This window comes from Poecilia latipinna, unplaced genomic scaffold, assembly GCF_001443285.1.
Source record: "Poecilia latipinna isolate Pla-1442-1.1 unplaced genomic scaffold, P_latipinna-1.0 Scaffold1227, whole genome shotgun sequence".
Classification (NCBI taxonomy): domain Eukaryota; kingdom Metazoa; phylum Chordata; class Actinopteri; order Cyprinodontiformes; family Poeciliidae; genus Poecilia; species Poecilia latipinna.
In genome coordinates, this window is record NW_015113843.1 from 51,567 (window position 1) to 66,540 (window position 14,974).

At 39.5% G+C, this 14,974-nt stretch overlaps 2 protein-coding genes across 2 annotated transcripts; one reads left to right on the top strand and one right to left on the bottom strand.

The window, feature by feature from the left end:
• Positions 1–1,194: 1,194 nt before the first annotated feature.
• Positions 1,195–6,999, bottom strand: snrpa1 (small nuclear ribonucleoprotein polypeptide A'). Its single transcript, XM_015054074.1, has 9 exons — positions 6,763–6,999; positions 6,262–6,409; positions 5,727–5,805; positions 4,409–4,455; positions 3,869–3,971; positions 3,714–3,793; positions 3,469–3,541; positions 2,118–2,211; positions 1,195–1,461 (listed from the first exon to the last, which is right to left on the bottom strand). The coding sequence occupies exons 1-9, from the start codon at positions 6,842–6,844 to the stop codon at positions 1,307–1,309; spliced, it is 861 nt and encodes a 286-aa protein (XP_014909560.1). The 5' UTR covers positions 6,845–6,999; the 3' UTR covers positions 1,195–1,306.
• Positions 7,000–9,633: 2,634 nt separating this feature from the next.
• selenos (selenoprotein S) lies at positions 9,634–13,502 on the top strand. The gene is made up of 6 exons (XM_015054070.1): positions 9,634–9,993; positions 10,173–10,304; positions 11,025–11,131; positions 11,202–11,288; positions 11,440–11,512; positions 12,236–13,502. Exons 1-6 carry the CDS (start codon positions 9,897–9,899, stop codon positions 12,310–12,312), a joined length of 573 nt encoding a protein of 190 aa, XP_014909556.1. The 5' UTR covers positions 9,634–9,896; the 3' UTR covers positions 12,313–13,502.
• The last annotated feature ends 1,472 nt before the right edge of the window (positions 13,503–14,974 follow it).

Sequence of the window (14,974 nt, forward strand, 5' to 3'; positions counted from 1 at the left end):
ACATCCCCAGTATCATGGTGGTGGCAGCATGGTGCTGCAGGGATGCTTTCCTTCATCAGTGATGGAAGACTAGAAGAAGCACAAGATGAGACTGGGATGAAGGTTCATCCTCCAGCAGGACCACAGCCCTGTACATTCAGCCTGAGATATTATGGAATGGGTTAGATCAGAGAAAATAATGTGTTTTAATGGTCCAGACAAAGTCCAGATGTAAATCCAGTTGAGCACCTCTTGTAGGACTTGAAGATTTCTGTTTTCAGATGCTCTTTGTTTAACCTGATTGAGTTTCAGCCATTTTGATCAAAAGAATTTGTAAAGCCGGTAAACAAATAACTCAAAAATACTTAAGAGTATAAAACATGTGGTTCTGAAGTAGACTGAGGAATTAATAGAAATGGGTGCTAAACCATTCTGAAGCCAGAAGGTGGCGTCTATCAGAGCCTCACATTCAGGGAACTACCTCTGACGCTGGTCAGAGGCAATGGAAGCTACAGAAACTCAAGCATTGGTTGACAGCTGACCAGCCAATCAACCAATGCTTGATTAGCTGGTCAGCTAATCATGTGGAAGACATGGGTTTGTATCCTGTTTGTCTGTTGGTTATTTTCTTGTGTAAATCTTCTGATGTTTTTGCTATTTATAATACAATTACATTTGTTCTGTCCTGTGAATTGTATAGTGAGGTGTTTTTTGTGTTGTCTTATTACATTGTTCCAATTCCTGCATATTTACACTGCCAAAATTTGTGACAAAGTTGATTAATGTGCACTATCCGAGTCAAATAAATTAAATGCAAAAAATATATAAATAAGCACAATAAAAGAAAGTATTTTACTCCTGATTCAGAATGTTGCAACTTTGTTCTGATCAATTGTGTACAAATCCATGATAGCTTATGGTGGTAATGTGAAAAAGCTCACGGGGTTTGATTACTTTCATACTCTTCTATTTTAGAAAAAAAGAATAAACAAAATATATAAAAACCAAGCCCTGTGATCTATTCATCCACTGTCTGAACCAACTGGAACTCTGCACCACTAAGCTGCTCTGCTTCAGCTTCTGAACCCTCCTGTCAGGAGGCTGGACCTCAACTACCTGAAAATTTCTGATGTTGCTGAAAAGTTCAACAGAATGCAGCAAAGTTTGCAGGGGGAAAAAAAAACAAAATGAGATTTTATTTGACAAAAGAATGTAATCTCAGAGAGTACAAGAAATCTGTTTAATGAGTTAATATACAAAATAAAAACAGCACACTGCAGTGCAACACCAGAAATCTGAAAAAAAAAAAAAAAAAAACCTAGCAGGTTCAGGAGCCGTTTTCATGTGGCTCATCCTCCATGTCTTCATCCTCTGCTTGGTCCCCGTTGTTTATGCCATCTCCGTAACCTTCCTCCATATGCACCTCTGCACCATTATAGTCTTCTTCTTCTTCTTCTTCCTCCTCCTCCATCCCACTGGGATCTGATTCAACAAATGAAGAGACACGAGATTCTGTCTCATCATCACATAGAAGACTAACGGACTTCATATCAAACTGCTGTGATGTTGAGACCTCGTTGGGTCTGGAAAGCATATTCAATTGTGAAGGAGAAATGTAAAACTTCAGGCCTTTAGTCCAGTGACAACAGAATGCAGCTCCACATTCTATCATCGATGGATTGTGTAAACAGCTGGGTTCTTTATATTCTATCATATTTGGAATAATTGAGTAATAAACAGAAACCTTGATTAAAAAAAAACAAAAAACGGAAGAAAATCTTTCCTAGCAGGTTTACTCTTCAGACTGTTAACTCCCTCTAAGACTTCAGCAGACAAAACCTCATACTGAAAAGAAAAAAATAATTCCATGTTTGAGGGAAAAGAAAAAAATAATTCCATGTTTGAGGGAAAGAGTCCTGGAGACCAAAGCTACTAAACCAGGACAGACTTGGTTTGTTGTCTTTGGAAGCAGATTATTTGCTCAAATTGACCTTTCAGTCACTGGTTTGGTGGTTCTGAGACAGTGCTGAAGTAGTTCTCTGAGGGAACAATCCTGCCTCTTGAGAACCTCCACACATCCTACTGAGCGGGTCTGTTAGTAGAAGCACACAGGACAGCAACAGCAGGTTGGAACCCACCTTGTCTGAGATCTCGTCCTGGGATCTGTCCGGCCTGCAGCATGCCTTTCAACCTCTCCACCTCTGCCAACGACGTAGCGTTGGAGATGGCATTCTGAAACACATTTACACAACTTCAGCACCATCCAACCCTACAACTGACTGTCAGATCCTCCAGTTTCCTGCGGTGGATCCAGAGCACTGATCAGCATGTTTTGGTTTGACTCTTGGAATGCAGAGTAGGTTTGATGCAAATGATACTAAAATCTTCATGGTTTACAGCAGATGAAGATCAGGAATGTAATCTGGGCTTTTACTACTAAGTGGTTTGTTAGCAGATTTTAAAACTCTATTCTGTGAGCAATAGACAGGCAGTGTGAAGATCTCACAACTGGACTGAAATGCTGATCCTTCTGTGCTGCAATTATTGAGTCTGCTAAAACCATTTTTCAGAGTCCTGTTGGAACATGTCATCTAGTTTTGGAAATATTTTTAGGTAGTCCTATGTTGTCTTTTTCAGAAATTAGATGTAACTGTCAAGATTCAGATCCATTATTACCCCAGACTCCTGGTTCTGTCAAAGCTTTTTAAACCAACAGACAGAAGGAGGGGGCTGGTTTTAGTCGATGCTTGTTTGGCTCAAAGACTAAAACTTTGGATTAATCTTTTTTTAGCTGAAGATTTTGACACATCCAACTGTATTAATCTGTTAGTAAACAGATTAATACCAAACTTTAATGTGCTGGTGAAAGACTAAAGTACAATTGTGTGTCATCAGCATACATGTGATATTCTGTCTTATTGTTGCATAAAATTTCAATGACGCTTGTAAATGTTGAGGAGAGGATAAGGATGGAACCTTGGGAAAATCCACAGATAATTTAATTCATGTTGAAAGGTAGCTGAGGACTATGCCAGAAATACCAACCCAATTTGCTGATGAGGACATTAAAATGTCATGATCAATTGTGTCCAATCCTGCACTGGGATCAGATAAAACTACTATTGAAATTTTATTACAATCTAGGCTGGAGTCGATGCAGATTATTAACAACACAGTGAAAGGAAGCTAAAGCACAACCTGTGTTCTTCTCAAATGAAGCAGAACCTCATGCTGGCTGTGTAGTTGCAATATATTTTTAAAAAAGTGAACACAAACTATGACCTTGATTACAGATATGTCCGCAACACTGAGGCCATCCAAATGACTCAGTCATTATCTAGATTATCAATCTAGATAGTCATTACTGATAAACAATGTAGTCATTATCAGTCCTTTTATACAAGGACAAAAGGACGAAGGGGAAAAGTGGGAAAAACATCTATTTTTGTGTGACTGGAAGGGGTCAGAGATCCCACTTGACAAACTGACCTTGATGGCCTCCACATCAGCTTGAGACGGCCCCGTCCTTCTCTTCTCTGGCTGAACGACCCCAGGAGTAAACCTGAAAGGGACACAGCTCATTTAGGCAACCTTCTACTCATCTGTGAGACTGGGACAGAATCAACTGCTGTCCTCTTCGCTACATGTATTTAAATGTATAACAGTAGTTCAGGTTTGCTGAAAAGAAGCAGTTCATCAAGGATCCTGAAATGTTGCTGTTGAATCAGACTCACGTTTTTGTTCGCCTGGCCATGTCCTTGGCGAGCTGAACGCCTCGTTTGCCTCGGAACATTTTTTCTGCCTCCTGCCGTTCCTGGAACAACACAGTCAGAGGAACATGTTCATCTTTATTAACATACATTGGTATTTTGGGTTTACCAGACCTTACCTTGAGCTTCACTTTCTGAAAATCGAGCACACGGATCTGTGGGATTTTGTTGATGACGTAAAGCCGGTAGTGCTTCTTGTTTGTCACAGGATTCTTCAACAAGCTGCAAGCAGAAAGGACAGAGCTGCATGTCTGGAGGTGATGGCCAAGAGGGGTCAGACACTCAGCCCCATTCACTGCAAAAACTGAAATCTTATTAAGATTAAATATCTTACTTAAGGAGATTTATGCTTGTTTTCTTTCTGACAAGATAATTTTTCTCACCAAGAGGGTTTATGTTAGAATATTTTTCTTATTTTAAGTGTTTTTGTACTTAATTATCTCAGTAAGATATAAAAGCTTGGTATTAAGAAAATATTACTTAAGAGCAAATATATGCTAGAAACTAGAATATCAATATTTACCAAGCAAACTTCAAGTCTAGAACTTATTTTATCCAAGTAAAATGTTCTTATTTCAAGCACAAAAAAGAAATCTCTTCAAATAGTTAAATCTTCAGATAGTGCTATATAGAGCTGAACATGTGTGTGACAGCGTTACCTAAGGAGGGTTAACGTCTTCACCGAGGCCAGCGGATCCAAGTCTCCCTGATGGGAAAGGAGAGGAAAAGGAGGACTAAGTTCTGATAGAGATGCATATGGACAGGTTTCAACTTTACTTTAATTAGACCCCAAATTGCCCAGATGTGTGAGCAGCATCAGGTCAGACTTTCAACAGGATGTACTTCTAACCAGTAAGGAGAAGGGTTAGGGCCACTCGGAATCTCAGAAAAAAGTTATTTTTAGCTGCCCTAGTCCTCTTCCATACACCTTAACAGCTCTGAGTGTAAGCAGCCTTTCCTAACAGCTACCTAAATGTGGCCTTTAAGGCAGGATGGAGACAAAATAAGCATTGACTTTTTAACTTGCATGGTAATGCTGGAATAAGAGAAACCAGAACAATCCAACAACGACAATGTATTGATAAGCTCAAACTCAGATCACTGAATGATCTTTCAGGAACCTAACAACTCAAGAGGTCAGACCTCAAGGTTCAGTAACTGATTAGAACTGGAGGACTCAGTTTAAATCAGCTGTAGTCCTGGACCACTGAGCAGCACTTTAGTTCTGGAAAAAATGAAGACATGAAATATTTCATTTTGTATGTTATGAATCTATATAATGAGTTTCATTATCTGGAATGACAGACAGGAAAATACTGTACTTTTTCGGGATGTTCTAATTTTCTGAGTAGAGAATCCAAAGTGATCCTTGGATCCAAGGATCTGTCCTCTGCTCCCTCCCAGCTGAACACTCTACGCTGCAAATGACCCAAACAGCAGCAACCCTTGATCCTCCAATTCAGCCTGATAAGCTGCTGATCCACTGAGGTCTCATCTGTCTGTTCTGGTGCCCCGATATCCTTTCCTAATTTTGGGAGATCGGTGATCGGCTGATACTTGCATGTGAAGCTAATCTTATCCACTGATCTCATCTTCCTCAGCAAAGGTCTAAAAATAAGCCACTGACTTCTATTGCTTTACTGTGAGAGGTTTGACTGACAGCCCAGCACCAGGTCATGTCTGAATGTTTGCAGTTAACAATAGTGATCCCACTGTTGCTAACTCAGAAACTTTGTTGTTGTATTTAGCAACATTCAGACAAAAACAAAAGTCAGTATCGGTCAGAACTGGAACCAGCAGGTTAGGCCTTTTAAAGATCGTAATCGGTGATCGGCTAGAAAACTGCAATTAGTGCAGCCCTAGTTCTGGTCAGAATTTTCATTCAACAGTCTCTCGTGTTTGTTCTGACTTTATACCCTTCATTCATGCACGCATTCCAAACAGCAGAAACTGGGGCTCCATGGTAATGTTACTCACCAGCTCTTGGATGTTGTTGTTGGTGAGCACCAGCTCTCTGAGATCTGGCAGGGACTGCTCCAGGTTCTCTCCGATCCGACTGGAGGAACAACAGCAGCATGAGAGACAACAGCCACACAAACACCTCACATGATGGAGCCCTGTCACAATAGCAACTTACACTGGACAACAAGTTGTCTTCAGTAATTATTATGATGACGATAATATTGTTTTGAGACTATTTTCAAGTAATTCATAGATGATGACATAATAATGCACCCTGTCAAAAAACAGGAAACTTTAACTCTGTAAAGAACATTTATCATTGGAACTGGAAGACATTTTAACTATCCAAAATTAAAACACAACAACAATAAATAAAACCCATATGACTATATGAGATTTAGCCCCCTTTTTTTGTCTGGATTTTATTTGTGTTTGGGCTGAAAACCCTGACCACAGCCTCGGATCACTGGCACCACCTGTCGGGTCTCAGGCAGGATCCAGTTACTTCCAATCAGCATCTGATCATTTCGATCTGGATCCGACATCTTACCAGATTCTGTTGTTGTTCATCAGCAACGTCTTAAGTCTTTTGAGCAAAGGGAAGCCGTCCAGTTTCCTCACTTCATTATCAGAGAAATCAATGGTATCAAACTGGTCCAGAGTCGCTCCCAGGTTCTCCAGAACCGGGATCTTATAACCTTTAGAGTAAAACACAGGAAAGGTTAAAGTTAAAGTACGTGAATAATTTCTATGCAAACACACCAGGTCCTCAGCTGCTTTTTCACTTAGCATTCAGAGCCGTTTTGGAAACTCCAGAAAGTGTCCTGCTTGTAGTTTGACTCTGACTTCCTACCATGCTAGCAGTTAGCAGCCTAGCTTCTCCGGGTCAGCCAGCATAATTAAAAAGGCAGCAAGTGAAGCAGCCGTTCTGGACGCCTTGTAAAGCCTGGTACTGCAGTCCGCAGACACAGCTACTTCCTATCCTGGTGTTCTCCGACTGAATAAAAGCAACGAGGCCTGATGCCGCTGTGAGGGAGGCGCTCAGGCTTACCTCGTAGGTCCAACTCTCGGTCTCTCACCGGGTTGGTGTACTGAGCAGCCTGCTCTATGAGCTCCGCAGATAACTTCACCATGTCGACAACAGTGCCAGGCTTTAGGCGGAACAAGTTTTCTTCACCAAACTAATCAGAACGTGTCACACACTACCGCCAGAACAAAGATTTCTTCTTCGTGTGTTTATTGTCTTCTTCGGAGGTAAGTAAGTTGGGGTTGGCAAACAGTCCTAAAGCACTATTACCGCCACCTACTGGTCTGAGGTGTAGACATAACAATATGGCTGTCTTTATTCAGGGGCGGAGCTAGAGGGGGTCAGCGGCGCACTGCTTAAGAAGGTGGCTGGGCTTTTATCCACGGGGCTCGGCCGAGCTCAGCTCAAAGAGGAAACATGGGTCTCCTTTCCATGGGCTCTCCACTTGTAGGACGAGCCAAAAGTGTCAGGTCCCAAAGTGAGAAGCTCTGTCATCTGGGAGGGAGTTAGTGTCAGGTATCAGCTGAGGTGACCCTGGCATCTTGTTAGGATGGATAGAAGAAGAACATAAATAGCATACATACATCAAAAGAAATATGCAACTGAGTGAGTTCTTAAAAAAAAATACAGAGTTTGCATTTTGCATGTGTACATAAAAACCAAATGACTAGAAAAAATGTAAAAAAAAATAAAAATATAAAAAAAAGGTAAATAACATCTGTTCTCTGGAGATCTAGAGAGCATAGTAGATAGTAGAAAATCACAGAAGTTCTGCTCCAGAGGTTCCTTCTTTTTAAAGAAAATCTCACTATAGATTATAAGTAACCTTTCTCTCACATAAAACATTTTTAAAGCATATGTATTAGTTGTAGTCCTACACGTCTGTCATATTCTATGAAATCTATACTTGCAGTGTTTGTTTGGCCTGTAGGACAGCATCAGTTGGACTTATCATGTAAAACAGATTATACTATACGACTATAAGCAAACTTAACTTGAACTGACCCTGTTAAAATCTATTCCTGCACACTAGAGTTTGCACTACTGCCATCTTGTGGAGAAATTCAAAACCTACACTGTCCAATCAGTCAGATTGTGTTGAGCAGGCAGGTTCTAGGCAGAACACTTCGGCAAGCCATTTTAACATAAATTCTGTTTTACCGCACTTACATTCCAGATACCTCAAATTGTTTTGTGACTAGACGTTTTAACGATTTAAGATGTCTTTCATTATATTTCGACTAGACAAAATAACTATTTGAGATATCTCTAATTACATTCTGACTAGTCGAAATGACGTCAGATTTACCATTGACTTGTATGGTGACTTCAATTCAAGATATCTAAAATGAATTACTGACTACCTGAAATACACATTTCAGAAATCTACAATTAAATTATGACTAGTCATAAAGTAAATTCAAGATATCTCGATTTTGGTCTTAGATGTATTTTTGGATAAGAGAAATGTAGTTTTGACTAGTAAAGACTAAGTTATAGATATCTTAAAAGCAAATAATGACTAGCCAAAACTAAATTAAAGATATCTTGAATTGTAATTTTGACTAGTCAAAATTCCTTTTCAGAAATCTCCAAATGAATTAGAGATATTTTGAATTACACAGCTTTTCTATTTAAGATATCTTAAATTGACATTCCGACTATAGTCAGAATGACATTACTGATATCTTGAATTAGTATTCTGTCTACTCAAAACGTCCCTAACTTACGTAGCAATTTGAAAGTTTAATAAAACAATTAAAAATAGAGAATACGAAGAAAGATGTTTGAAAACGCGCCACTTTCATGTTGAAAATGCTTTGACAATAGCAGTGTTAGCTTTTCAAAGTTGTTCTTAAGTGCATTCGGTTTGTCGGAAATGAATAAGCAGGAAAATCTTTGCAGTCTTATAGTTTATGAAGTTTTGCTATCTTCGCATTTCCAACATTATCGACCTCTTTCTAATTTGTGGCATTTACTGACAATTTTGTGCAGGAAACATAAAATTCTGCAGGCAACTGTTTGGACACCACAAAGGGGCTTCACGTCATTCTTAATTCAGATATCTAAATCTAGATCTAAAATTGTTGACTAGTCATAATTGTGTTGAAGATATCTTAAATCGTAATTACGGATATGTGTCCCGTCAAAAGACAGACCCAATGACGCTATTTGAGATATCTTGAAAGGAATTTTGACTAGTCAAAATATAATTGAAGATGTCTTGAATTATTATTCTTACTAGTCAGAATGTAAATACAGATATTTTAAATTATCATTCCGGATAGTCAAAATGTAGTTTTGTCTAGTCAAAATGCATTTTTAGATATCTGTAATGTAATTTCGGATAGTTAGACGACACCGAATTTATGTTAAAACGGCTTGCCATAAGAACACAGGAACCTTCCACTTCCAGTTTGTAATTTCAGCGCAACAGCATTTGTGCCCTCTGACAAAATAGGATTAAAAACTGTCCACTTCTCTGCTAAATCGAAACTGGTTTGTGGTATCATTTGAAGGGTTTGATAAACTTATAAAGATGAATAAAAGAAATCTACCAGACGGGCTTTCATTGTATCTGATTCTTAGAACAATACAGAAACTAGCTATCTTTGTTTTAGTATGAATTATATTAGAGGGATCTGTGAAGTTGCTAGTGGGTGTCATAAACATTGATTAAATCAAGATATATTTGTGTTTGTATCCAAAATACAAGTGTGAATCTTGTTCTGTGCATTTGTAACGATTGCTTTGTGCACACACAAATTATCCTGTGCAGGTGTGAATCGTTCTGCGCATTTAGAAATCGCGTTCTGTGCATTTGTGAATAATGAGACTGTTTTAGCTCCCAAAAAAAGGTGTCTCTGTTTTCAACTTCAGCCAAGCGTCATCATTGAGCCTCCGCGTCAGGTGGCGGCGCCAGTACAGAAGTAACTATCCAGATGAAGAAGAGATTGCTGCGAAGATAAACACGTCACCGTGAATGTCCTGGATTGAGAGTAGATAGTTTTTGGTTTTGTGTCAGTTAGTTGGGATTCCGCTAAGATGGAACTGATATAAGGACGTTTCCGCCGCAGCAGGAAGCTTAAAACAGACTCGCTGTGTGATTTGGGCTTTTAACAACACGGTGTGTGTTTGCGTGTGTGTGGGTGGGTAAAATGGATGATGATGTGGAAATATTAGACGTCGACGATGACAACTCTCCCCGTCAGGTTCCTCTGAAGAACCAGGACCTGAGTCAGCTGAGCTTCACAGGTAACTAGCAACAACATTTCCGGTCTCGGCTTCATGACGTATGAAACTGGCTAAGAAGGGCTGTGTTGAGTCTTTCTACTTGAAACACACGTCAGGAAATTAGACTGTAATAAGTTGAGTGGATTGTTGTTGGGAAGCACACGGCATAGTTGAAACATTTCCTCCCTGTCCCCCGGCAGTTGGGGAGTTCCTGTCCCTGTACGGGTGGTACCTGCTGGCTGTCACCGTCACAGTGCTGCTGCTCATTCAGCATCTGAGGAAGAGGAGGACCGGCCAGAGCCGTCAGGACTCCGTCCCACACAACCTGCAAGGTCAGCATCAGCACCGTAACAACGTTCAAGTGGAGCCACTTTTCTAACAGCATTTCTACTTCCAGTTTCTTAGAATTTAACAATAAGTAAATAAATAAATAAATAATAATAACTGAGCGATTCTGGCTGTAAGTCACGGTGATCAACCTCAGTAATTACTATGTAATTATGTCACTAATTGCTATAATGTCATATGTCGTATGTAATGCTAATTTTCTAATATTTAACACTTTGGATGGGAGTAGCTTGTCAACAAATAAGCTATTTCCCCATGGATCAATAAAGTACTTTGTAATTCTTAACATTTTCACAATAAAACCCCATTTTATATTAATATTGAGAAGGACTGCAATAGATATTGGCTTACATGATATTGGCATACATTGCTAAATGAGCATAGATGCTCATTTAGCATAAATGCTAAAATATAACCAAATATTCGGTTATATTTGGTTATATTTTGGTTCCATGCAGCATAAATGTTGAGGGAGGACCAGCATGTTCTTGTTAGATGCTGTCCTGATTTTGTTGAGATGATTTTCTTCCTGTAGCTGATGTAATTGGACCTTTAGAACATTCAGCCAGCTGGCCATCAGTGCACAGCAATGGGTGGAGGGGCTGGGGGAAATACGACATTATTGTGACTCCTTTATCTGGCATGTCAGTAAAAATATGAAGTGAATTTGTTGCAAACATGATTTTCCTTTTTTATTCCGGAAGATGCATCTCTAGTGACAAAGAGACAGGAGGCCATGGAGGCAGCTCGGCGGAGGATGCAGGAGGAGCTGGATGCCAAAGCTGCTGCCTTTAAGGAGAAGCAGAGACAGGTGCAGTGGGGGCTACATGGTGAGCCACCTGAACCGGGGTAGACTTTTACTCACGGTTTTTTATCAACAGCAAGAAGAAGAGAAGAGAAGGCAGAAGATCGAGGAATGGGAGAGCATGAAGCAGGGGAAGAGCTCCAAAGGACACAAGCTATCTGGGGTGAGCTGACCTTGACTTGTCTCAGGACAGAATATTAGGCCTAGGTCAGGAACCCTGGTTTCTGCTGTGAGAGAACAAGTGAGCAGTAAATGCTGGAATAGAACCAGCTGCATTCATGTTGCTGTAGTTTCACTGTGTGCAATTCCTGCAGAACACAGAGGAGGCGAGCCCAGCAGCAGCTGGGCTCAAACCAAAGATGGATAAGAAGCCACTGCGCTCCAACGGTAAGAACCTCACCGCCTGCAGCCTTCATCATCAGGCTGTGTGTGCTGCAACAGAAACACAACATGGATTATTAGGTTTAGAATATGTAAGCAAATGGTGTTTAAATGGCACTGGAACTGCCAAGAATTACATTGATGCAGTATTTTTTGTTTGTGTGTTGTGTGACCCAGTTTCTTCCCAAACAGGAAGGAAAATGATCCATGGTAATAAAATTAATTAAGAAATCATAATTTAAAAGTGTGCCCCCTTTACTCAAATACCCTCAAAACAAGTTAGCTCAATTAAATGCAGTCAGAAGGCAGCTAATAGTAAACTATTACATTTAATCTCAGTATGAATCCAGATGTTCTGGTTCTCTGACCTCAGGGAACAGCCATCACCATGGAGACCAAGAAACTCAGCAGCAGGTCAGGGAGGAGGTTCTGGTTCAGTTTAAAGCTGGGTTAGGTTCTATAAAGACATCCCAAGCTTTAACGTCTCCCAGAGCTCAAACAAATTGAGTCGTGACGGTCCATCTGAACCTGGTCCAGAATCCATGCCTGAACCTGACTGAGTCGCTAGACTTTGGTGTCTAGAAGCACTAAGTGTGTAGAGACAGAGCTGCAGCTGAAGTACAGTGAATGTTGATTCTACTCAGCCTGATTGCTGGATAAAAATACACATTTCACTTCAGTATCTGTAAAATAAACTCACAATTAAATTTTTTTGTCTCTGTGTTTCAGACTACAATCCCCTGATGGGACAAGGAGGCTCCTGTAGCTGGAGGCCAGGGAGGAGGGGACCCTCAGGGGGCGGATGAAGTTAAAGGGTGGAGGTGCTCTGACCGCCTCCAGACTAACCTGCACCCTGACTGCTGGGACCAAGCTGACAATGAAACAGAGCTCCTGCTTCCAGATCACTGCTTAAACATCAATACTGGTGATGTTGGTACACCCATTTAGAAAATCACACAAGAGACTGTTGAGAGACATAATCATCCACATGATTTCACTGCACGATCTAACAAAACTACAAATAATATTTTTGTCTTGCAGTAAAAATTTTCCAATTATTACAATTCCTTCCTCCTTTGGGTCCAAATTTTTTAACATAGTACAAAAGCTTTACAGCTGCAGTATATAACTTTTATAAAATATGTTTTTACAAATTTGCTAAAACTATCACAGTGTTGTGTAGTTTGTAACAGATTATTTATGTAAAGCTTGATCTCCTTCACCTCCTCCATGAGCTGTTATTACCATCTGAAGAAATGCATCACTCCAAACGAAAGACAACCAAACAGAGTCCAGAGGAGGGTCTGAGTGCTGTCAGTCATCCTTCATGTACTTGCTGCTAAATGAGCTTGTAATTACTGTTACAGGAAAACCCTTTGTGTGTCGTCATCTGTGACCATGCTATCTAGCATGAGCATTTACAACATGCTATGCTAGCTGCAGCATAGCAGAAAGCAAGGAGAGGAAAAAGAGGGTGAGCAGCACTACACAAAATTGTGATTGACAGCACTAATATTGTTCCTGGCTCTGATTGGTTGTTTCTAGTTCACACTGGGAGATCAAAATAGGTCAATTTTTTTTCACAGAACATCTGTCTCATATCATGCTGTCATGAAGTAGTGACAGTTTCAACAAATATTAACATATTTTTTGTAAAAGTTGCATACTGCAGCTTTAATTATTTCAGAAGGAACATTATAAAAGTGCATTTTAATGAGTGTACTACACTTTTCCTTTCCTCAGTAGCTCTTTTGTTAAGATGACAGCAGATCATGGACTCAGTTCTTGGTGTCATTGGAGCTTGACATGAAGCCGTTCCTTGAAATGGTCTCTAACCAGAAGGTCTGGCTGATCTGTCCCAGTCAGGGTGCTTTTTCATTGTTGTTGCGTATTTCTGAAAGATTTGAGGAAAAATCATAGCAGCAGTTGTATCTAGTTGATATTGTTTATATTCTGTCTGTGTGATTCTAAACAAATTAAAGTGTAAGAAACCTTGTGTCCGTTTCTCTGCCCAACTCCAGTCATTGAGCTGGGAGAGCTGGGTTTGCCCAGCAGGTAAACTGTTCATTTTTATCTTAACTAACATGGGGAATTGTATTTATTTTGAATGCTGATGTTAAGGTTGTGTGTTTTTATTCCATTTCTGTTTTAGAATGGCCCAGTCAAAGTCATATATAAAAAAATGCATAGCTTTCCCCCTGCATGTTGGCGGAGTGACCAATTTGGTAAAGTACAGCATCCCCCAAAAGATCAGATGCTTTTGAACCATTTCTAATAATATTTCAGACCACTCAAGGTCACCTCGCAAAAACGAAGATATTGAAAATAAACAAAAGACAAGTTAGAGTAAAATGATGTGGGAAAAAAAAGTGAAAATGCTTCTTTGAACAGTCACATTTTCGTGAGGGTAAATCGGCATACTACTGAGGCCTAATCCACAGAATGAAGGAATCCTGTGGAACCAGGCCAATGTGACACTGTTATTTAGGCACATCATGTACAAGTTGTACAAAGGAAACACTTCCGATTCATGTAAAGGAATGTACCTTTTCATGTATCCACTCAGGTCTTCTCAGCAAAATCTGGACAGATCTGCTAGATGTTTGTAAATGACCAATTCAATTTTGCTTCAAATATATATTGGTATTATTACTGCTGCCATGCCTAAATAGAAACACTGTCTACCAACCATTGTTGGCAGTGGCACAAATCTTGTGCTTTTAACAGAGTTCTTAATTTCAGGTTTCTTGGTCATAATTCATCCTGTTTTTAGATTTTGTTCAAAGTGACCAGGCGCATACTTTTTATTACAAAGAACTTTATTGACTTTATATAGAACAAAAACACTTTTTTTTTTTTGCCCCAAACTTCTTTTGAGTCACATCAGGACAGGTGAAACTCTTTCTAACCAGAAGACCTATTATGATGAAAACGGGGCAAATGTGCTAGAAGTGTTGGTCTGTTTCACATTATAAATACAAAATATGGTTAAAATTTAATATTGAGGTTTGGAGCTGTGGCCCCAAATTTTAACCACATTTAAAACTTGTGGTGAGTTTTTAAGAAGCAGAAGGAAAATCAGAAGCAGGAATGGGTCACAGTCAGGATTTGATGCAAATGTTAGTTTCCACAAAGAGCTGTAGAAGTTAAGAACTTTTCAAACAAAGTTAAATAATGAAAATCATCTGAAATATTTTTATTTTTATTCTCTGTTATTGAGACATGGACTATTATCTAAAAATAGAGAAGATGCGAAACAAGATTGTTTCAGTTCCCTCAATGCAAAACCAAAGCGCGATTCACATTAATTTAGCCGCTAGGTGGCGCACGAGATAAGCTGTGCTACTCCTTATTCTTTTTAGTTTTATGTCCCGACTTAAACGACAAAGTAAAAATAAAAATAGATATATCAGTTTTAACCTAAGAAACATTTTGATAAAAGGGTTGGCACTAAATATTAAAGCGGTA